We start from the raw sequence: 24,689 nt of genomic DNA, 5'->3' as shown, positions 1-24,689 counted from the left end.
TTACAAATGCCACATTTAAGAACATACAAATCTAATTTGAGCAATTATTTCTGGTGCTGGGGAGGGTACTGAAGATGTGCACTAGAGTTAAATGACTTTCACCCTGACAGAACAAAGCCCAGCTGTGGAACAGGCACAGCCCTACAGAAGAGGCTGGTGAACAGAGGTGTTCAGATACGGAGACCATGCCAACTGCTTTGGCTGCACAGGCCTGACAGTCACAGCAATGAGAGTTAAAATCAAATGACTGCTTTCTGATGTCACAAAAAAACTTCACTTCTAACATTGGCTTTTAAATAGGAACACACATAATTTATGAAGTTTTTTTTAACACTTTTCTACACAAGCTCTTTCCTCTAAAAACTGAAAAGGAGGGCAAACAAAACAGAAAATATCTCCTACTGAAAAGGCTCGCTTTGAAATTGAAATATGGAATCTAGGCAGGTATTTCCACAAAACCACACAGCTGATGAAGACTCTCAGACTTTTCTCAGCCTCAAGAGCTTTTCACCAAGCAGACTACTATTGAGGGTCAATCCATTCTAACCACAGCTGCAAAGTAATAGAGTATGTCCATAGAAGAACTCATGGTAAAAATGCAATACTTTAATTATCCCAATTAAAAGAACAGATGTTAGAGGAGAACTTATTCTAACATCTTACAGCCTTTAATACAAGCTCTTTTTAAAAACTCATTACTGTAATTTGATGGTTTTTTAGAGCAATTCATTAAGTGCCAGTCATCTAGACTACCAGATACTCTTATCAGTCTGCTTAATGTCGTGAAGTTGAGTCTCTGGAAAGAATCCAGCTCAGCAGGAGCCAGACGCCTATGTGTATATTCTATTAAAATATCAAGGAAAGACAAGGATGTTTCATTAAAAGGACATTTGTACATCACCAGCCTTGTCTGAAAAGCCTTTATTACACATCTAGACCATGCCCTTCTAGGTTATGTGCTCTTGGCTCTCTGGCAGAGATAACTGGTCCCTTCCATAGGCTGATCACCTCAGTAATGCTTTCATACAAAGAACACATGGGACAGCATGTTTCTTATCAAGAGTTCCAAACCACAAAATGGATGTGACAGCTTAAATCTTAGTTTAAATCTAGCTGCAATTTAATTGGAGGGACACGATGGATCTGTGAGGTCTGAATGATAAAGGTTCAGGACTGTTTGGTGCTCTTCAGGGAGTTAATTCAACCAATCATCTAGAATGGTCATAACAGACTCAGAAATTCAGATCTTTAAATTATTTTCAGGGTTAATAACCTCGGTTTGATATTTTTCCTGAAATCATTACCTTCTGCCATGTCTTTTGCTGAGTCCTAGCATTCAAAGTGTCAAGCCAGGACTGTAGCCCCAAGCACTATGAAGTGAGGGAAGTAGATTGGTACCATGGAGCAGCACTGCTTCCAACTGCATTATTTGACTTGTCTGCTACTGACTGCAGCAGAGAGCATCTAGGAGATCTAGATTCTTCAGAGTTCCTCTGTGCAGGAGACCCATGCCAAGGCCCAAAGCAGCATGAATCAGTCTGGATGACACCTCCTCTGTGCTAACAAAGATAGGTTTACACCAACTTGAAGTTCCTGCTTTTTGGATTCATGGAAGCTGCTCTAATTACTGCTGTCAGGTGGCTGCAATTACAGGCACTTACATCAAAGATCAGGACGTGGAGTGGCATTTATCTGCTCCCTGGTGCCTGTATAGAGGCAGGTTTCCACTGAAGGGCTGCTGCCAGTGCTGTGTCACATAAGAACAGTGTAACAGAACAGCACATGGATTCTGTACCAAGGGACTTGGTGTACTACCTGACACAAAGTCCCATTAGCAACTGAAGTCAAGGAAAGCCAAAGTTTTGTGGGTGTAACAGCATGGCATCTGATCAGGAATTGTCTTGCCTCACAGTAACTTCATTTGACACAGGAAATAGTAACTGTGTATTACAACCATCTCACAAATCCTTACTTATTATGGCATCAATGCAGGGTAAGGGAGACCAGAGAAGAAAGTTAATCATCAGAAAGAGCACAGTGGAAGAAACATGAAGCACAGAAAGCTGAAAGGCCTGAGTAGCCTAAGGGTGTACAAAGCAGAGGGCAGCTAGGCACAGCTAAGAAATACTTCAAGATGTGCTACTACAGAAAAGGCTTGGCTTGTCAGCAATGGGAACACGTGAAGCTGGGAGCATCAGCACTAACATGTCCATCAGGCTTTCCACAAGCACTAGGACAGCAGCCAAAGCCGATACTGGTAGCAAACCGGCACAAGGGCCAGCTTTATTGTATTCTGCCACACAGCATCCCACCAGACCCTGACAAAGTCCTCAGAGTACTTAAGAACAGATCTGCATCACAACAATCCTAAAAAGAAGAAAACTTCAAGTCCTACATTTACCTTATTTGAAGGCAAGATTCCAAATCAAGAAACCAACTCCCCATTAGCTATTTAACATATTCATCTAGCCCTCTTTGACAAACCTAACTGTAGTATGCTCTGCAGAGAGAGTCACTCTATGCTCATTGTTAAAAACAAACAAAAAAATTCCCCCTCAGCCATGCCCTGAACTGCTACTTCCGCTTTAAATGTACCCAACTTACATATTAACATCTACAGCAAGTCCTTGAGACTTTGCATGCACAACCTGCAAGCTGGCCCCAGAGCCCATATAGCCACTCACTCTGTTCAGGTAAACAGTCACAAGAATGCTCTGTGTGGGGGACTGTAATTACCAGCATACCAATACAGTTACTTTCCTGTGTGTATCAATATTTTCCATTATCTACAATGTGTGGCATATTCCTTCTTTTTCACTTAAGAGAGTATTTTTAAATGCCTTTGGCTGCCTTGGGGCAGTTAAGGTACCTACACTTGCTTAAGAGAACCGTAAGACCAGTCTTTAGTTGCAACTCTGAGTGACTGTGAACGCTGCTCCAAGGCTGCTGTGCACCCACAGGTACAACACAAGGTGAGCTGGGTACACTGCAAACATGCTGTCAGCCACTATTGACTTTTATGCCATTTTTTGACTCATGCTGAAAACCTTCAGTGTATATCCATTTATCATCCTATCAGTGGCATGCTTTTAAACAGGCTAGTTGAACAAACTCCTTTGGCACACATACTCTTTTTAAAAGCCAGCTGGACTATTTTATTTGCTTTGCAAGAGCAAAAGCAATGAAATTAGAAAGAAATCTGTACTGAAACCTGCTTAATACAAGAGATTCCTCCCAGTTACAAGCTATTAACCAAATCAAATATTTTCTGGCTTGACACTAGTTCATATCCATTACATTCTATATCAAACAATTATCCAGCATGTACTACTGATGCAGTTGAGTATCTTCCACTCAAGAAGCACACATCACTGAACTACACCCCAGCTACAGTTTCTTTTTCACTTTAAGAACCTTTGATCAGCCAAGCTATGTAATTACTCTTAAGAGTGGTTAGGGTGTCTGCTGGAGTGCAGGGCCATACAGCAATTCTTTCCCTCTCTCTAGGGAAAAGCACATCAATTGCTTTCAGCTAAATGCACTCACATATGAATATTTTAGTACAATTTAATGTTTCTGCACCAACCCCAAAGGAGCAGAGCATCAATTTGTGAACATAGTTTTCTTGGAGTTAAAAGCTACATTGGATAATGCAGGATGAAAGGGGTTGTCAATCCCTAGCTTTTTAGCAAGTCAGAGAAAGGTAGTCTTTAAATTCAGTCCCAGCTGCATACAAACAGCTCTCTCAAGTTTGCCACCATAAAGCTACTTTTCAACAATAGTGAATTATCAGAGAAGATATTTCAAGACAAATTTTCCAGGCAGGTCAGTTTTCCCAATACTATTCCCATCTGCTAGCTACCTAACAGCCTCTACCATTTATGTAATGAAAATGCACCTGCTGGTCTGTTAATAAACCCACAAATGTAATGTATAAGTAAGACATTCCTACAGAGAAGCTAGCTGAAGTTGGGAGAAAATAAGTCATGTACCATGTGCTTGAATGGGGAACTTTAGTGTCACAATATTCTACTGTATGTGAAACAAGTTAGGAAGTAATTAACATCTTATCATTGATAAGCAAGGAATTGAACATTTTTTGAGTACAATCAAGACAACAAGAGCAAAACTTTTTCTGAAGCTAAGGGGATTAATTAGTTCCTTCTGTTATTCATAACTTCCATTTAGAGCCAGAGAAACAAAAAGGAACAAAAATACTAGAATAAAATAGATCTCCTTTCACCTTCCCCCACAAGAGAGAGAAATGAAGCCAAACTTAACAGATACACGAACCTAAGCAAGCAAATGATGCCTAAAGGCAACGGGCTGTAACTCTGAAGAAGTCAGCGTCCACTTACTATGCAACGAAACCACAAGTCACTCATATGTAAATAAAGCCAGGCTAGGTCAGGTATTGGCTTGTCACCAACTGCAAAGAAATATGAAATACTGGAGTAATCCAAGTGATGTGATACACTGTCCCTCTCCCAAAGCAAGATCAGATGACTACCAAGTGCTATAAAGCTACTCACTGCAGTGAAAGGGATTGCCTAGTGAAATACTGAGGAGTGTACAAGCTCAGAATGCATCCCTTTCTCTTGTACAAGTGGAGCAACAGGAATTCCAGTGCTCTGTAGAAGACTGTTCTCTTCTATCCCTATCAAGAAATGCTTCCTTGACATTCAGCGTTTCTTCTGCTGATTCAAATTTCATCCCATTTCTAAATTTTCTAGCTCATATAACACCTTAAGATGTTCCTGTTCTTCCATCATTTTTGTGCCTTTCAACTGAATCAACATCTCACTCTTTGGCCTCTCAACTGAAGCTACACCTCGTTAAGATATCTCTTTTCCCCTCATTATTACTGCCAATTCGTGACAGTTGTAAATCTGTATCCCTTTTGAAGTTCCTGCAATCCATTACATTCAGAGACCCTCTGGTATGAAATCAAAGCTTAGGCACTGGAGCTAAACAGGTCAGCAAGTTTTCCCCTGGCTACACAGAATTCCCATCTGCTTCCCCACCCGAGGTTTCCCAATGCATCTGCTTTGTGTGCAATCATATCAGATTTCGAGCTCAATCACCTAATACAGTGTCAATTATTACTACATCATATATTTCCTAACATCTGCCTTCCCCAGTTTTCCATCTCAGCTTCTCGTCTAGGCATAGTCTGCTGATGGCTAAACCCTCATCCCTACAATTGTGAAATACTCGTCTGCCCATAGCTTTCCTATTGCCAGCGAAGAAAACCTATGAAGAAAGCTAAAGCAGTTACAGAACGAGACCTGGAAAGAACATAGACTTCAAGAGGGGAAAACAAATTTTAGAAGAGCAAAGTGAACATTTAAGCTCCAAAGAGAATACACCAAAAATATGGCTTTCAGGCACAAGGTCAGAGGACAACACAAACAGAATGACACATGCTTTCTGCAAAAAATAGCGCCACTTTGAATTTAGTATTTTCTAACTGGATATACTTAACTAATGCTTGACAGTAGACACTCAAGGGAGGGATATTTTTATTCAAAACCAACTCATTTGAGCATTCTTACAAGAGCTTTTTCCTCAAACAGAAACTACACATGGTGCTTAATCTGACACCTAAATTTCATTTCTCTGCACAACACCTGCATATAAGAAATAGTGGGAAACAAATGGCTGCTAATTAAAAAGATAGTCCTAATTAAAAAAAACAACCCTAATGTTGATCTCAATTTTAAAGACACTGAACATAGTAAATAACTTTTTTAATTAGGAAGAGAACATTTTGTATTTTAGTGTACCCACTTATATCTACAAATTTCTTTCCTTCCATCTCATAAAAAAATAGAAATCAGCGTTTGCATTCATAAGATAGAATGTTCAAATAGGTGCTGCAACCACCTGAACTCCACGGATAAAAGAAGCTACAAATAGAAGCAAAACCAACACACCATACATTTTAACAACTGAAACAAAACTACACAAAAGTTACCCAAGAGCCAGTAAAGAGAAAAAAAAAAAGACAATGCATAAATCCCAACAAGGACAAAAGGATGAAATTTAGAGATCAAAGGCTGTTTTGGAAGTGCAGATTAAGTGTATAGTGCTAACTCTCACCCAGAAAGAAAGTGAAATTTGTACTCCACAATTAACTGCATTCTTTCACTGCTCAAGCAAAATGAACTACAATTGCTCCCTGACTGGCAGTTTGGTCATGGTTAGTATATCCAAATTTCAGGGAGGCTGCCGTGACTGTGAACTTCTCATGTCCTGTGGTGCACTTCTGGGCTGCACTCTTAAAAGCTGAAGCCAGTCACACAGTTACTGAAAGACAGATGACCAGAATTACCCTTCCTTCACCATATTCACAAAGGCACAGGGGAAGAAATAAGCAGCTCTTTCGGATTACCTTTTTACCCAATGATCAGCACAAAAGCACTTCTGAGCAGTCACCTCCCCTCTCCTGAGCTTGTAATGACCTCTCTAGTCTCATAACTGACCCAGTTCCTGAGTCCTTTAAAAACAATGCATTCCAGTCCTCCACTGAGACTGAGCAAGAGACTATTAATAGAAGAGTAAGAGCACACACCGAGATACTTTCCCATCAGAAACTAACAGCTGCACAGTGAGCAAGTATGTCTCAAACTCCAACAGTGTCTTGGATCCAAGATTCTTCCCCTGATTAAAACCCGCACACCCAGAAGGGCGTGCACCACATCAACTGCAGTTCAAAACTAAACACAAAACTCAGGTCTCTGCCAATCTCACTACCAATGTACAGAGCTGCTCTACAGTTTTCCAAATACCATGTCATGAGTGCTCCCTGAAGTAGTGGTATTAAGCATATGTCATAGGACAAGAAAGCTGTTCTCTTCTAGAGGATTGTTAAAATAGCCTTTATGAACACCATTTGGTTAAGAAGGTTCAGTTCTATTCTTTGAGGTGAACTCTATCTTCCACTGCACAGAATGGTTTTCTAGCTAAAAAAAGATGGCAAATTAGAATTAGGAATGTAGAGCTAAGAATTTGCATTTTCAAACTGTCTTGCATTCAAGATATCTATCCAGCACACTGAAAAAATATCTCCTCTAGTCAGTAAATTTGAGGGTTTAGTTTCAATTCAGCTTGCACTTCCATTACAATCAACATATTTTCTATACTCTTAAGCAACATATGCTGTCTTTGCATGTATTTTAAGATGCAGAAGCGTCTGAGCAATTCAAAAGAAGGGCAAATAATCTTCAGTGCTCTGCATAACTCACTACACAATAAACATTTGTTAAGAAAGGAAATGAGAGAGCTACATCAACAAGCTGACAAAAGGATGCAGCATGCAATTGGGCTAGTGAGGACTGTTTATTGACACAATAGTTAAACATTCGTTAGCCAGTCCTGATGGCTACTTTAGCCATCCTCTAGAAGATGACAGTGATGATATCGATGGGTTCTTATGATGTGGCTGTATTTTCTTACGCTTTTTATATGTTGCCATGAGCCATCTGTGGCAAGTTACAGCACTGAATCTTCATCAAAAACTAGCCTTTTTTGTTTCAGTGTAATTTTTTTATATGCCCTTGACTCTGAGCCTCCAGATAGAAAAGCCAGCCATAAGCTGTCTTCAAATTCACAACTTTCAGTTCATGAATGGATGTGGGCAGTGAAGAACAATGGCTGGTCATTCTCATCTCAGGCCCTTTCAGAATATACACTTAAATGACACTCTGCTTCTGCCCTAGCTGTTAAAGGTTTGGGAACTCCACAACCAACCAAAGACTGCGTCTTAGGACAAGTCTGTTTTCTTTGGAACCTGCAACACTCATCTATGTGGCAGCTGCACTTACTGAATTAGTGTTGATTAGCATGCTGAGGCCTACAGCTGCAGTATGCTGGACCTTATGCCTTCTGTGTGATCAAAGGCAAGTGCATTATATTTAAATACAAATGTTCCCTTATCAAAGGGGAAGCTCTACACTGGGGGCTACAGCTGTCCACTGTGTCTACAAAAGATAACAGTTAACATACTGTGCACAAGAGAAAGACATCACCAGAAAGAAGAGTTAGGGCAGCATTTATAACCTGTAAAGCCTCACAATTTCCTTGCATAGCAGAGGTTAGTATTGATCAATTTGTAAGGACACAATATGCAGCCAGACAAAAGTTAGGTCTCATTGACAGGTCTGCTTCTCAGACACTGGTTTTTTTTTTATTGTGGCTGGCTATCATACAGATTTACAGGTTAAACAGTAGTATGCCTAGCAATTAGCTCCACTTAACTCTAAAAGGGCTATCATCAGACGGCCTCTGATGAGGACTTAAGGCAGAAAACATCCTATCGACATTTCAAGACAGAACTCAGAAGCATGAAGTATCTTGCTCAAAAAAATCCAGCAGGCAGAACTGACATCAGACTGCAGCAATCACAAGTTCATGTCTTTGGCATTCTCAAGCACTGCTCTATCCTGCTGGATGCATTGCTGGAAAAAAATGTTCACAGTTTGAAGTTCTCTATTTTGCAGCTTTTAATGGCACACAGCAGGATTATTTCAGATCCTATCAAGGCTTTGGACACATGCAGCTTTTTGATATTGGATTACTGTGATCTGGTAAATCTGTCACTTGAAATACGAGTTTTCTCTTCTAAATTCCTGGTTACTCTTCCCTTCCAGCCTCATTCAATGATGAACAAGTAATAAGTTGCTTTTTGGTGTGTTCTGTGGTCATTAACACTCCTAAAGAACTTCCTACTGAAAGGCTAAACATTACTTGACTGTACATAGAATCATAGAATCAGCCAGGTTGGAAAAGACCTCCAAGATCATCCAGTCCAACCTATCACCCAGCCCTAACCAATCAACTAGACCATGGCACTAAGTGCCTCATCCAGTCTTTTCTTGAAGACCCCCAGGGACGGTGCCTTCACCACCTCCCTGGGCAGCCCATTCCAATGGGAAATCACTCTCTCTGTGAAGAACTTCTTCCTAATATCCAGCCTATACCTACCCTGGCACAACTTGAGACTGTGTCCCCTTGTTCTATTGCTGGTTGCCTGGGAGAAGACAGTTCAACAAACACATCTGATAGATTACCAGACCTATGTTCAGTCACAACTCCCTACTTGTGTCAATGACCATCACTCCTCAGCACGTAGCAGCACACATTCTGCCCCACAGAGATGAACTACATTTGTACCTTCTTAGTTACCCATGTGTGTTTTACCCAGTTCATAAGGAACAATGAAAGCCATGTCACACTTCTACATGACAGAAAGCCGCCCCACCTCGGAGCCAAAAAGACACAGCAAAAGAAATCAGTCCCCTGTGGTATCAGGATACGTAGCAGAAAGATGTGCAGGCAGCCTATCTCCCAACATTAAGCCATTCATTGCAGTCCTTATAAAAAAAAGAACCACAACTCCATGCTTCCCAAAGATCAAGGCACATACCAGTATTATCTCAACTGTATTTTGGCACTAATACCTTTCAGCATATCAGTGATGGCTGTTAAAAAACCAGAAAAAGGTTCAGCACATGCAATCATGAAAAACATCCAGCATGCAAAATCTCTGTCAGAACTGTCTGTGAAACACATCTGATCGACCCAAAGTGTGGATTTACATCATATCTTGCTGCTGTAGCTTTGCAAACGCACGATCAAGTGACTGTATCACTAAGATTACCCTCTTAGGCTCAGGACTAAGACTCAGATCACTTCTAAGCATTGTTTTGAAAGAGAAAAAAGAAGGATGCTAAGAAACATCAGATCTCTTCTATAACAGACAATTTCCATACTTACTGGTGCTACTATTTTGCCCGTCTGTCCAACTTGCATGTCATTAGGAACAAAGCCAGCATCAACAGCTGCACGGGAAGCTCCAACTAGTTGAAAGAAAATATTTCCAGTGTTTTCTTTTAATATTAGCGAGCCAAATTTCTATCACCATAAAAACACATGTATTTTACCAGAGAGTCCCACACTCTAAGGGCACGTATTTAGAAACTTCCCCCTTAAAAGCTCTTATAGTAATCCCTCTCCATACCACTGGATGAAACTTCCAAATACTAAGCACTAATGCACTTCATCAGCAACAGGAAATCCTTACTGCCAGCACCAAAGGGACACATATTTAAACCCAAGGATTTCAGTCTGGAATATTTCCATTATTTTCTCTAGTTGCTTTGTCAGAAGAGGATTTTCCCATAAACGCCTTCCCATAATGTCCCTCCAAGCTTCAATAGAACACATGTGCCATCTTATATTGCTGTGGAGCTCAGAAGTCAAGCATTGTAAAGAAAAATATCAAAGAGAATTTGAAAATGCCACATGGACATTTACTTAGCAAAGCCACCAATTCAAAAACAAAGCCATTCATGTAAAACTACGCATTTATCATTACATGTCAAACCTAAAACTAAGGCACTTAAAATGTTAATGCAGTTACTCCTCTAACCTTTCAATAAAATATTTTGCTGAAACACTGTACACCATCAGTTTTCTCTTGTCAATAGAGAAGCACAGCAAAAAGAGAGCCACTCAAAGTACAAGAAGTGTGAAATAGGTCCTGTGAAACTGTGTAAGGATGCACAAAGATGTGCATTTAATCTAATTTAAGAGCATTGCAAATTCATACAACTTCATTTTCTGTTTCTGAGCTTGTGTTCCAGACATCTGAGAAGGACAGGGCAGTTTAGTGTTTTGTTTCATACACAGCCGTTGAAATACACAGTTGACCACACAGACAAGATGAAGCTTTGTCTATGACTGCCATTGTTTTTAATGTGACTTTTCAAAATACCAGACCCAGGGTTAAAAAAAAAGGCAAAGAAATTTACCTGCAGCATGCAACTGATCCGCAAGATCATATAACAACTTAAAATTTTCACCACTCTTCAAGCCTCTCCCTTAAGAACAATAAAAAATAAAGAACACAATTTTTATTTATTTTGATTTAGTTTTACTGCCTACACAAACATCCTGCATAAGAATTTGTTTGAAAAAGCACACAGATTCTTGGATACATTACTAAATAGTATTTAATATTTGGAGATTTAGCTTCTGTTATGATTAGTATTACTCCCTATGTATGAAACAGCACTACTCTGTCTAGTTTACTTCCTGCACACAGCATCATCCAGATCAATCACTGAAATCATGGAAACAGGACTTCTTCTTTTACTAATTTGTGCTCCCTCTGGTGGCTTCAGATGCGACACTTTGTAGTGAGATAACTAAGAAATAATATTTTAGCCGTAGGCATACAGTAGAAATTGCAGCCTGTCTCTTTACACCTGATGAGCAGAGCACAAACATCATTATCTTCACAATCATTAAAGTCATTATTGTTTGGACTGCTTGTAATGATTAGCAATAATTTTAAACACATCAGATTCGGCTCTAAACCCACTTTGTATTGCTCTAAGTTTAAAAGGACTTATCAAATATGACAATGTTTTTACAGGGCCTATTAACACAGGATAAGATCATGCCTTGTCTCTTCATGGAACATACACAGTGGGTGCATCCCCACTGGCCCCTATGCCATATCTCAGAATTACATCAGAATACTTTAGTCTATGACATCATAACGTCCTGCTAGAGCAATTATTTAATTGTATCACTAAAACTGTTAGGTTGCCTTTAAGCAATGTTATCTACTTACCACCCGACACAACCACTTTTGCACTAGTAAGCTCTGGTCGATCACTCTTCGTCAACGTCTGCTCGATCCACTGAGAAAGGCCAACCGGTGGTGGAGGGGTCACTGCATTCACCAGATGAAGGCAGGCATCCACAACAAAAAGGACAAAGCCTGTATCTGCAACCTTTTACTTTTCTTAAACTTAGCTTTACCACAAGCTTTTAACTCCTATCAGAAATTGTGAGGTTGTGGCACTCAGTTACAACTCTCTTTTATCAGTTGTTTCAGCTACCGCTAGTACAAGCTGCCTTAAAAGGAAGGCCTGTCCTGTAAGTGACACATTGATATCAGCCCAGCAGAGTAAGTGTGGTTAAGAGAGGAGAGCAAGCCAATTAAGCAGTGCAATGACAGTGCACTAGGCTAATCTTAAATAGCAAGTAGCATTTATTTCCTAACACCCACAGATGTTAGGCAATACGAGGTGGGTCAGGGACAGGTACTAAGCAGCCCAGAAAAATAAGAGGACTGGGACACATACAGAGTACATTACTAATGACTGCCCCTGAGATTTACAGCAGTCATAAAAAGGCACACAGAAAAAAAACAGCAGAGGTGACTAAGCACTGGAACAAGTTGTCCAGAATGGTTGTGAAGTCTACATCTGTGGAGATACTCAAAACATGACTGGACACAGACCTGGGTAAGTTGCTCCAGGAAGGGTTAATGAGACAAGGTGATCTCAAGGAGGTCCCTTCTAATCTCAACTACTTTGTGATTCTGTGGCCAAATTCCTCTATTATCAAAGTAACACTAACATCATTACAACAATAATTTGCACTATTTAGTTAAAAGTGATCCAAAACAACAACTGGGTGCTCCCCAATCAATTTAAATTGTTACTAATTTAGCCAGATATTTTAATGACCTCTCTCAATTGAAGTACAGCCAAACAAGACAGACACCTTTATTTTTGCTGTCTTGCTTTGAAAACTAGGCTGAGTACTCCAACAGCTGTAACCTTAAGGAAAATTTTCAAGATCAGAACAGCCAAGATTTAAGCAGCAAATGAAACAGGGCCAGATTTCAGCACAGATAATCTCCATTTCTGGTCAGGAAAGAAAGTAGCAAGTGAACAGATAATCCTATTTTCCCTTACAAAATAAAACAAACCATGTGCAAACAGCCATATTAAAACCACAAACTTTATGATGACCAGTTTGCTTTGACAAATAATTCTACATCACTGTGCAGTGAGCAAAATTAACTCCATTACATGAAATAACAAAATACAAGAAAAATACTCACACTTTTCTAAACTGGCACTACCACCACTTGTTGGTGCAGCCTCAAAAGAAGTTCCCCGTACAGTAAATATTTTAACATCTTCATCACATTGCACAGTGCAAAGAATATTTCCTTAAAAAAAAACCAGGGGTGATACTATGTTGTTTAAAGAAGCTAGTAACGGACATACTATGCTTATTAAAAAACAAATAAAATAAGAAACACAGTAACAGCTCTACTGGAATAAGCAACAGTCAGAAAATTACATCCCAAAACTGCAGTTTTAGATGACTAAAACTTGCAACTCGGACACTTAATAAATGTAGATTATAAGTATTTTAATGTACTTTTTAGCTTCACATTTCTGCAGTGTGACAACAAATCCTCTATCTTTAGACAATACAGAGCATTCAAATCATCTCTTATGAAAGATGGCAGCTTGGCAGGGGGAAGCCGACTTTTCAAGTATCAGTCTTAAATGTAAGGAGTGTCTATAATTCAAAGTAGACCTTTTATCCTGTTGCATGAATTCATCAGAATAGAAGACAATAAGGCCTGCCCCAAGTCTCTGCAGAATTGTGTTTCTCTCAATAATACCTAATACATGCATTTAATTCACATTGGTCACTGCAGGGAATGCTAAAAGAGAAAAATGCCACAGCATCAGCTACTGATAAACAAAGTCACCCTGAAACTGTCAGCTACTGGGAAGTAACTTAAAACACCACACCAAAGTCCATTCTGGTAATGCAACCCAAAACATAATACATTTGTTGGTACACGTGGTACAATCCCATACAGTGAAATTAAGAAACAAGCTAGTGAGATAGTGTTTAAAATAAAACAGTGTCAGAAAAGCATTAGAAAAACAAGACTGAAAAAAAAGAATTGCAAATTAAGTCAACTAAATATTATAAATAATTAGTTCCATGTCTTCATTGTTAGGAAACATAACCCTATAGTATATTAAATTCAAACTAATACTAGTAGTATTAAATAAAGCTGGGGAATTAACTTTCTGTATTAAGTTGGACAAAAACTGACCAGAAATGTATTAACGCTGAACTACAGTCCACGTAAGCAAGATGACCAAACTTTACAAATTGAGTGATAGACTTGGTTTCTAACTCACAGTACTAAAGGTGTTGGGATTGCTTGCTTTCTCACACATACCCCTCCCCAGGTTTCACTTTTATCAACCACAGCAAATCAAAATGTGAAGCAAAAATTCCTCTCATATTCCAAGGTTCTAACAACATGATTATGTTAAAAAAGTTACCAATATTGGACTATTTATTGCAAGAATACTACATACCTGCATAAATAGTTCTGACAAAAACGTTCGGTGACTTGATTTCAATAATGTCAGAAACGGGGGCAACATTAAGTTTGCCAGCCACTCTGGGAATAAGATTCTAGAAGTTAAAGACAGAAAGTGAACAAAGTAAATGCTACGTAAAATATACATGGTAAGTGAAAAAGAACACCTACTGTCCCAATTTCAATTACATATAATGCTGTCTGTAGGTACAAAAGTACACACACAACTGGTAAGATTTTTGTAGGGTCTCTTATGTAGCATTAGTAGCCAAATAAAATCCCATTACAGTAATAATATTAGGTATTTTATGAGACTTACCATAAGCAAACCCTTAATTCAATATCTTAAATTAGCAGGCTTCATTTGCTTCAATAGTTTAAAACTGACAGAAAATTGACAGTTATGGATTGCTGAGCTCTTATCACTTCAAGGGAAGAAAAAAAAAGTGCCCTTTTTTAAAGTCAGTTATCAGAGACAGTAGGAGAAAAACCCTGCATTATTCCTTCCAAAGTAAAAAAAGTCACTATTTCAAAAATGACTGTTAAGATATGTAGTCTCCTGCTCTAAATTCTCTCTGATATCTCTAGGAAATTATTCAGCATTTTTAGGACTGAGAAGGACTATAAAAAGACCAATATAAATCATAAAGAAATTAACAACAGCAAAAGCTTTTCTTGCTTTTTGACCCCTCCTAATCTGGTACAACGCAAAGAGCCCAGTTCCAAAATCTCCACTCATATTAAGCACTCCAAAGATGGAACTGTAAGCTTTAAAGCAAAAGCTATTAACATTTACTAAGATACTACAGATCAAAATAGCCAAAGAAAAAAATATGCACCCCCCCAAAAGTTAAGGTATGTAAATATTTCTCTTAGCAAAATGACAAGTACATGGATCAATACTGATTGAGAAGTGAAAGCAGTCAGCTGGAAGGCTGATGCCATGATTCACCACACAGGCAAAACTTCCTAAGTATCCTTTTCCCTAATTCCACTGCACCACAGTGCTGATGAGGTTGTTACGACTAAGGCTCTCTGCATACTGAAAAACACACTCCTTAAAAACAGCCTTTGAAAAATGGTGTAGATTTGTTTTATTTACATACATTTACAGAGATTTCTATTTACATGACCTACATCATAGATGCAATTCTGTCCCTCCAAAAAAAAAGAGTACTTGCTTCCAGTGGGTCTGCACACTTTCATTTCAACGTGCAAAACCACACATTTTTCATCTCAATTTACTGTGCTTTCTACTTTACAATTTTCATAACACTTTCAGATCACTAAATCCATTTTGTGTTATTGCACTGGTTACCATTAAATTATTTCTTCTACACTATTCTTTTGTTCAAGTCAGTCCACGATGGAACTCAGACCCAAAACAGTGTTTCCAACTACTGAACACTTAGGAGGAATGACTAACATTTTTTTGAAATGCCTAAACTGCCAGTGGCTGCCCCCTCAGGCATTTGATTCACACTCTTCCATACAACAGTGGCTCTGTCCCTTTGCTACAAGAAAGTTGGATGCATTTTAACGTACTTACCTTCCCAAAGGCAGATGCTCCAGCACAAATGTGGGTGTAATTATATTTTTTATGAGTTTCCAAAATCAAGGGAGTCAGCTCCTCTGGGGATAAAAATACAGTGCTCAAAATTTACAACTATCTTATCTTCAATCTTAAATATAAAGCCCATTACTTTTTTGTACAAGCCTTACCTGCTAGAAATCCCTTGTATGCATCTTGCTGAGCCACCAGAACTTTTGCCACCCCCTGCACTTTGCTGACTTCTTCTGCTACCTAACATTACAAAATAATTATTATTAGTTTGTAGTATAGCAAAGACAACTAACCAGAGACTGTTCCTGCTGGAAAGAGCTCACAGCCTACAATAAGTTAAACCTGGAAAACAAATGTGAGCGCAAACTCAGAACAAACCTATAGAACAAAATGGAGATCTGACTCGCAGCGTAGTGCTTTATGGGATAATGAAAACGGATGTTGTGAGTGAGAGAACTACAAAGCAAATAAAACATAGGAGAGCTTGCCTCCTGTATGCAGGGTTAGGCAATGACCTCACGATTTACTACAACAGACAAAAACAATCACATTTGAGGAGTACTGTCACTATCCAGATATACTCATGAGGACAATCCTTTCTTTCACATTGGTGGTATCTCTACTGCACAAGCATACACTGCAACTATGAGCATTCAGCTATGCTGTATCTTTGTCCAAATCTAAGGAGCAACCTTTTGTTTGCAGCTGACTCTTTGTCTGTTGATGTGATGTGTATTTTCAATTCTGTATTTATGCATTTTTTCCTTTAAATTTGCAGAAGTGAAGTTTAAATGATAAAAGGGTTCTTGCAGATCAGAGGGAAGAAGACTGACAGCAGTGTCTGGAGACCACATGCACCATCCCAGAACTAAAGCAGTTTTATGGAGTTTGCAGAGTATCAGTTTACCCTCAAAAATTAACAGGAGGAAATAAACAGAAATTCTGTAATAGCTGCTCCAGAAGATCTGTTTAACTGTCCCTTTTGTCCTATCAACACAGATTTTTACAAAGAAACTTCAAATAAAAACAAGCTTTCATTTTTTTTGCAAAGCACCTTCTCCAAGCATGACACATCTTGCCAAACAGACACCATACCTTTAGTATATTAAAAAACAAAAAAATATTTTCAAATATTTTTTCTGTTATGCAAGAATAAAGAGATTGAAAGGCAGATATATCAGGCAAGTTTAATTCTTTTTTTTTTTTCCTCATTTTCTTGATCTAGGTAAATATTTGCTTCCAGGTCTCCACCTTGAACACCTGGGTCTCAATTTAGAATGGCCACTGAGGTTTCTCTACCTGTTTGTAAATTAGCTGCTGTAACTGTGTCCCCAGTGCAAGATCCTACATCTTGCTTTCAGAATAACAATTCATCAAAAATAGCCAAGGATGGAAATTTTTTGGCATATTACTGTTCAACATAAGAGTATATTGTGCTGGAATAGAAGTCATATTAATGTGCTAACTACACTCTCTGTGGAATGCACATAAAAATGGGACTAACACAACATCAGCTAACACAGAAGAAACTTTTTTCCAAACATGAGCTGTACCGTAAAGTCAAGAAGCACTCATTTTAGAACTGCAGTTTGCAAGCACACTTTCAGCAGCCCTGTTTGTCACTGCGCCATTTCATTTCTGCTGGCTTCCATTTGAAGAAGCGCAAACTTCTTTCCAAGTTCTCAGCACTGTAATATTTATTGTTCAAGCTTTACAGGGAAATATTGTTTTAAAAGTTAATTGTCTTTTAGTCCCATAAAAACGTGCTCACTTAAGCTTATAACAACTGACACTGACATTCTGCCTTGTGAAATTAGATCTATATCCATATTTTCGCTTCAAAAAAGCAGCAGTTCAAGTGCAGATTTCTGGCAGGTTAGCAATTCCTGGCTCAGCTCCTCTTCACTACAGATTATTTTTCAGACTGAACAAGAGGCTACCAAATATTCATATGAAAACAGATTTCCTACCTTGTCACAGCTGGTGCCAGCTACTAAACATGAAACTTCCCCTCCAAGACGTTTTGCTGCAGTGATAGTGTTTAGTGTAATGGGTGTGAGAGTCTCATTGTTGTGTTCCGCTACGACTAACGTACTCTGAAACCTCTGGAGCAGTGATGCCTTTAAAGAAACAGAGAGAGAGAGAGAAGAGAGTTTGATAACTTTGCATTTAAGTAGGAAAAAAACGTACCAAAGAGCATCCAGTGTTTTACAGAAAGCTATCCATCACACAAACTGTAAAATCCTGCTGTCAAACAAAACAGGCTAAATCCAGATAATCTTTTAGTAAACAGGACACAAGATGTTAAAAAAGAAGTATAAACCTGCTTGACTTCAACGTATCTATAACGTGACGTGTTTTAAACCTACAGGAAAATACTGAACAATAAAGAAAGAAAACGTTTTAATATATTACATTCAACTCAGTTGACCAACTTGGTTAAGTACCTTCAAGAGCACGAATCAGATCAGCAAGACTAAGACACAAAGGCATCAAGTGCAGCAAACAAATATTGACTTTTTAGGTTGGGGAATGGGGGTGGGTTGGTGTCTGCGTGGTTGCTCGAGGAGTTTGTTGTTGGTTTGGGATTTGTTTTCTTTTGCTGGGTTTGGTTTTGTTTTTTACCATAAGTTTTAGTCCAGATCTAGCTAGATAACATGCTTTTTAGATTAGTTATGTATAGAGACAAAACTGTATGTAGCAGCACATCCCAATTACAGACAGGGCTCACGGTCTGGGGACACTAAGTGAACTGCTGATAAGCAGCAGCTTCCTTTTTTCCTCTTTTCCTTTAAAATAACTGGTACCCAACCACTTGGTCTACCACCACAACTGAATGGTCTTTAAATAATAATATTGACCAATGCACAATCCACCCATCCACGTACAGACTTTACTTTCTAAAACAAAAAGGAGGAGAGGGAAGGCAAAGAATTGCCATGAAACCAAAATATTCTAAGCTCTGAAGACTTTCTCTGATTTTCAGGTGAATCTCGATAAAGTGTACTCCTCTAAGACTAATACTAGAGCCGGACCTCCATATCAAACGGCAATATTGTCCTTTGAGTATTTGTTTATCGTTCATAGAGTCCAAATGAGACTTAAGATCAATGTAACAGAGCACGTGGAAAATCAAACCTTGGTCACTCACACGACCAGGGCACAAATGCTAACATAACACTCAAGACTGCACAGCCAAACACTAGTTTTTAACACACATATTCTGATCACATCTCCCCTCACACCCACCAATTAAAATGACCAAAAAAAAAAAAAATTTCAGAAAATCTGAGAGGCTGAAATATGCATACAGACTACAGCCAAAGTCTACTAAGAAACAGAGAAAGCAAATCCCAAGGACTCCAAGAACCTAATCACAGTATAGAAATGCAAATAGAGAGACTAAGCTTTTGCAGAATCAAGACCATAATTTGTCTTTTTCATTAAAAAATAAGAATTCTTGTATAACTACTCTGCATTTCATTGTTTATGCTTAAGCTTACTTGTTAGGATGAAAGATTCTAAGATCATTTGGAGCCAATTGCCAGTAACAAAATATTTATTGCCAATCTAGATCAAACAGCATTTTTTTTCTTATGTTTCTTGCATATTTTTCAATAAAAGTGATGAGATTTTAGTCACCATTTGAAGAATAAATCCACACTTTTGTGGCACAAAGCCCACTTTTCCAATGATTTACAGTCATGTTGCACAGTAAAGGGGACCATGCTCCTGAAAGTCTCTGAAGTTTCCAAATATCCAAAGGGAGCCACGTGCATTTTAAACACACACTTCATTCTGACTCTATGCCGATCTTTATCCCTAAGTACTGCACCACCAGAGGAGCTCTAGATCATTCAATCAAATGATTCTAAAATAGATGGGGAAATACTGGGGGAGAGGTTAGTCAAAAAAAGAAAGAGCAGTGGATGTTGCCTGAGCAGACTGGCTATTACAGCATTAACCAGGTATTCCTTCTAAAATGATAATCTCATTTTTCTGTTTGGGGAAACTACACACCAGAAGACCACTTTATGCCCACATGAATGACTTTTTTGAACACGAAGGCAAAAACCAGGTTTGAAATAAAATTCAAATTCCAGATTTTGGGTAAAAATCTTGGATGACAAATAAGACTCCCACGCGAGTCTGAATTTTAACATACTAAGACACAAAGCTTTTAAAATAAAAAAATCCAGAACAAACAGGGCTTTTTGTTATAATAACAATTCAGTTATAACGGCAGAAGATAATTCATCTAGTCACTTATGATCCCAAAAACTGAGATTGCAAAGAGGCAATGAAGAGGACAGGTAGTTATTCTGATAAAGTAACTTGTCTAGCTGCCCTGAGAAAGAACAGCCCATTATTTCACTGATATAATTTCTCCATCTGTACTTGGGCAGAATGACTATTTTCAGGCCAAGATACAACAGGAAGGTTAAGTACAAAGCAGCTGACAGCAAGGACAAAAACCTCAAAAAATAAAACACACAGAAAAACCAAAACTATTGAAAACAGTGCCTTGAGAGAGAACAGCACTCAGGACTCAGGCCATAGAAGGTTCTTGGTGAAAATCAGGTTGCCCAGGGAGGTTGTGAATGCTCCCTCCCTGGAGGTGTTCAAGGCCAGGCTGGATGAGGCCTTGCATAACCTGTTCTAGTGGGAGATGTCCCTGCCTATGGCCAGGGGTTGGAACTGGATATCTTTGAGGTCACTTCCAACCTAAACCATTCTATGATTCTATTCTATGGAATCAATACAGTTAACTCTCCAATCATCTCAGGCAACTGAGTAGCTTTTCAAGTATGCCAGCAGATCATAAACCTATCTGCCAGCAACCAGTAGAACTGGAAATTTATTTCACCTAGCTAGGCACCTATGTTCCCTCTACAGCAGGAACATGTACAAGTCCTCTGTGATGGAAACTCTAGATGGTGATTCACATTATACTAAAATAACCATTTATGAAGTAAAATCATATGGAGTTTCCCACTCCAAGCCCATCTCCCTCTCTGCATTTACTGTAAAGCAAACCTGTCATCTGACTTCCAGACATCTGTAAGTTGGGAAGGTTAATCTAGACGTGTAGTATACAACAATTAAGGCACTTGCAAAGCACTAGAAGATTTGCTGACTCTTTCATAGTATCACAGAATCATTAAGGTTGCAACAGACCTGTAAGATCATCAAGTTCAATCATTAACCCAGCTCTGCCAAGTCTGAACCACCACATCCCAAGTTCCCTGAAAGCATCTTTTTGCTCCCCACTTCAGAAACACAGCAGTGTTTTCCAAACACAATATGAAAGATTTAAGCACATTATTTCTAGACTTCAGACAAAAAGAAACTACTCACTGCTACTGTCCAAGTCAAAAGTTACAAATCTGGATACACCCAGTATGTGCACACAGAGAGGGACAAAGTACTCGTTTCATTTGTGCAGATGACCTGCTCTTCACAGCAACACCAATGTGAACTGAGTCTTTCAGCACATACACAGGTCACCTAAACAGTGCCCAGTCAGGCCCAGCTCTTCTTAAACACGGATTTGCTAGTTCTGTTACACTGCTTCACTGCAACAATGCTACTTGACACACTCTTTGCTGGGTAAAAAAAACGGCTGGACAGCAGGGCCCAAAGAGTGGTGGTAAGCAGAGCTAAATCCAGTTGGCAGCCAGCCACAAGCAGTGCTCCCCAAGCCTCAGTGTTTGGGCCAGTCCTGTTTAACATCTTTATCAACAATCTGGATGTGAGTATTGAGTGGACCTTTAGTAAGTTTGCAGATGACATCAAGCTGGGTGGAAATGTTGATCTGCTTGAGGGAGGCTCTGTGGAGAGATTTGGACAGACAAGATCAGTTAACCAAGACCAACTGTATGGGTAGGTAAGGCCGAATGTCAGGTTCTGCACTTTGGCCACAACACCTCCCAGCAGTGTTACAAGGCTTATAGAGGAGTGGCTGGAAAGCTGCTGAGCAGAGAGGGACCTGGGGGTGTTGACTGAAATCCATCTGAAGATGAGCCAGTGATATGCTCAGTTGGCCAAGAAGGCCAACAGCATCCTGGCCCTGGATCAGCAACAGTGTGGCCAGTAATACTAGAGCAGTGATTTTCCTCCTGTACTTGAGTAGTGTGTTCAGTTTTGGGCCACTCACTACAAGAAGGATATTGAGGTATAAGAAAGAATACAAAGGAGGACAACAAAGCCCATGAAGAGCCCAGAGCATATCTTATGAGAAGTTGAGAGAAGTGGAGTTGTTTAGCCTAGAGAAAAGTTGTAGTGAGGTGAGGGTCAGTCTGTTCAACCAAGTAACCAGGGGTAAGACAATAGGAAATGGCATTAAGGGAAGTCTACATTGGATACAAGGAAGAATTTTACTGAAAGGGTTATCAGGCATTGGAACAACTTGCACAGGGCAGTAGTGGAGTCTCCATCCCTGAAAGCATTTAAGAATCCTGCAGATGCAGTGCTTGGGGGTATGGTTTAATCAAGGACTTGAAACATACGTAGTAACAGCTGGAGAATCCCAGACGAAAACACTGTAAAAGCTTTGCTGGCTGCTTGGTGAGACTGAAGAGGTGTCAATAGCTAACTGCCTGCAGCCTGCTCCAGGGACATTCGCTGCAAGGCAGGAATCAGGAAACCAGTTCTATAAATAACATGTATCAGGCACAGGAACAAAACATGGGATGCCAAAACATCTTCCCAAAAATGCAAGAGCAGCTCCAGCAGGTGTATTCTACATGGTCCCACACTCCAAATACACATGTATACTAAAAAATCTGCTTGAAACTTCACCCAGGAAACTGCTTCCAACATTTTCAAACATCTCAGGAATTAAACCAGAACACAAATTGACAAGGCAAAAGCATATAACAACTGAACTCACAAAGGTATCTATAGAGTTGCTTTTCTTAACTGCAAAAATCAAACTGTCTGTAAATTGAAACTATAAAACTGTGTAGCAGGAAATGATGTACCTCACAGACCCACTATCACTGGGCTAAACTCCCAGGAACCAGACACTGGGGTATATTCCTACACAGAAAGGAAATGTCTAATTCAACTAATTCTTGTAGATACTGAACTAACAAAAAAAAAAAAAGTTAAAAGACCACCAACAAAACTCCACACCAAACAAAACAAACAAACAACAAAGAAAAAAAGTATTTGGGAATCTCAGGGAGAAAAGGGAGCTCTAGCACTAACACACTTCTCTTAGAAATCCTGTACAGATCTGGCTCCAGAAGAGGTCTAAGAGACAGCTATTTAATTTCAGGAAACATTAACTAGGAAAGCAACCCTCAAGGCACTTGAACCAAAAATGAGCTGTAACTGCAGAAAGAACAGCAAAAGAAGTAAACACTTACAAAAAGGATTTAGGAATTACTATGAAAACTTAAAATTACAATGAAACTGAAGCAGCAATGTACTACTGAATAAACTTTTCCACAGATATGCCATGCAAACCATGAAAAAACCCCAAAGCAGCACCACCGTTTTGAAATGCAGACAACACAACTAAAAGTGAACTCACAATAAATTAATACATTTTACAAGTTCCTAGTCTGAGCTGAAGGTTATACACAAAGTATTCCCTAAGACTGAAAAATGCAGTCCAGTACTCTCTAAGTAGGGTGTGTTTCAGGCTATTAGCCTATTTATCTGCATTACCTCAGGCTAAAAAAAGAAAAACAACAAAACGACCCACACATGCATCATGAGATGTATCTGGCTGAAATAAAATGCCTCACTTTCAGAAACACTGAGAAACTGAAAACTCTGAACAAATTAACAGGAGCTCAAAAACTCAACAGCTGTGAAAACTGGGTCCCCCCAAACAGCACTGTAAAAACAGAATAAGAATACCTTCTCAATATCAATGAAAATAAAGCTACTGACATTTCACTTCACTAAAAAGTAAACATATGGTAAAATACTACACTATGACATGAACAAGACCACTTAAAGCCACTTTCATTAGAAGGCCTCCCAACAGCTTCATAAGAACATGTCTATTACTTTAAGCCAATTAATTCTAAAGCACCTGTTCTTACCTCCCAAAAATATATTACAGAAATAAACCCAATTTCTTTGCCACCTACTTCTTTAAAGCAGCAGAATGGTGAAACGTTACAAAAAGCAAACCATTTTCTTAAGAAACAGACAGTGTCTTTCACTCTTTCAGTCTGTTGCTGAGTTTGAGAGAACATGGAGGTACAGGTGAGAGAGACCAAGAGATTAATTTAAGGACTTGAAACAGCACTGCTCACCCTTCATAAATACCCTTTAGGATAAAATCCAGATCATATACAAGACCCCTAGAAAACCTATTTAAAAAATTTACTAGCCTTTCAAGTAGAAAGGATTTCTTAACGTCTACCTTAACTCTTTGTAGCTATCTTAAATAGCTTCCCTGCAATTTAAGCTAGCTGTTGTCATCTGATCACTCATGGACCAGTGAACTGGCTCATTCACATTTCTGCAAAAATCCTTCCTGTGCTTGTAGTCTCATCTTCTTTCCCAGTTTTCCCACCTCTAAGTTAGGCAACTAGACTTCATTCACTCTTGAAATGCATGACCACTAACAGGGCTAAACTGAAATTTGCTTTACTTTCTCTTACAAGCTACACTGTTGCCCACACATAGAAGATGCATATAATGTTTTATTCACTTGTATGAAATTAGACAAGGATGGATGAAAACAAGGAGCTGACCTCAAGTTGCCAGGACACAAAATTGAATTGAGCAGTAATTGTGTTCATAGTGTTATTTACGTAGCAGTAACGTAAGTGCTAGCAGCTCCACGGATCACTAAGACCTTTGCTCTGCAAAGCCTACATCCAACTGAAAGATGTCCATGATTACGACAATTACAAACTAATTCAGTATGCCCAC

The 24,689-nt window shown here is 39.1% G+C and overlaps 1 protein-coding gene across 3 annotated transcripts in view; it reads right to left on the bottom strand.

Moving 5' to 3' along the window:
- Nucleotides 1-24,689, bottom strand: part of ETFA (electron transfer flavoprotein subunit alpha) — a 34,734-nt gene that overhangs the window by 5,510 nt on the left and 4,535 nt on the right. For all 3 annotated transcript variants that reach the window (XM_064157335.1, XM_064157336.1, XM_064157338.1), the window contains 8 exons: nucleotides 17,759-17,908; nucleotides 15,947-16,028; nucleotides 15,774-15,856; nucleotides 14,220-14,319; nucleotides 12,926-13,036; nucleotides 11,642-11,743; nucleotides 10,815-10,883; nucleotides 9,778-9,860 (listed from right to left, as the gene is read on the bottom strand). In XM_064157335.1, coding sequence (XP_064013405.1) covers nucleotides 9,778-9,860; nucleotides 10,815-10,883; nucleotides 11,642-11,743; nucleotides 12,926-13,036; nucleotides 14,220-14,319; nucleotides 15,774-15,856; nucleotides 15,947-16,028; nucleotides 17,759-17,908 — 780 coding nt within the window. The remainder of the gene's footprint in view (nucleotides 1-9,777; nucleotides 9,861-10,814; nucleotides 10,884-11,641; nucleotides 11,744-12,925; nucleotides 13,037-14,219; nucleotides 14,320-15,773; nucleotides 15,857-15,946; nucleotides 16,029-17,758; nucleotides 17,909-24,689) is intronic.

This window comes from Pogoniulus pusillus, chromosome 17 (genome assembly GCF_015220805.1).
Source record: "Pogoniulus pusillus isolate bPogPus1 chromosome 17, bPogPus1.pri, whole genome shotgun sequence".
NCBI lineage: Eukaryota > Metazoa > Chordata > Aves > Piciformes > Lybiidae > Pogoniulus > Pogoniulus pusillus.
Note: the sequence above shows the minus strand (reverse complement) of the source record. Positions and strands in the feature narration are given on the sequence as shown.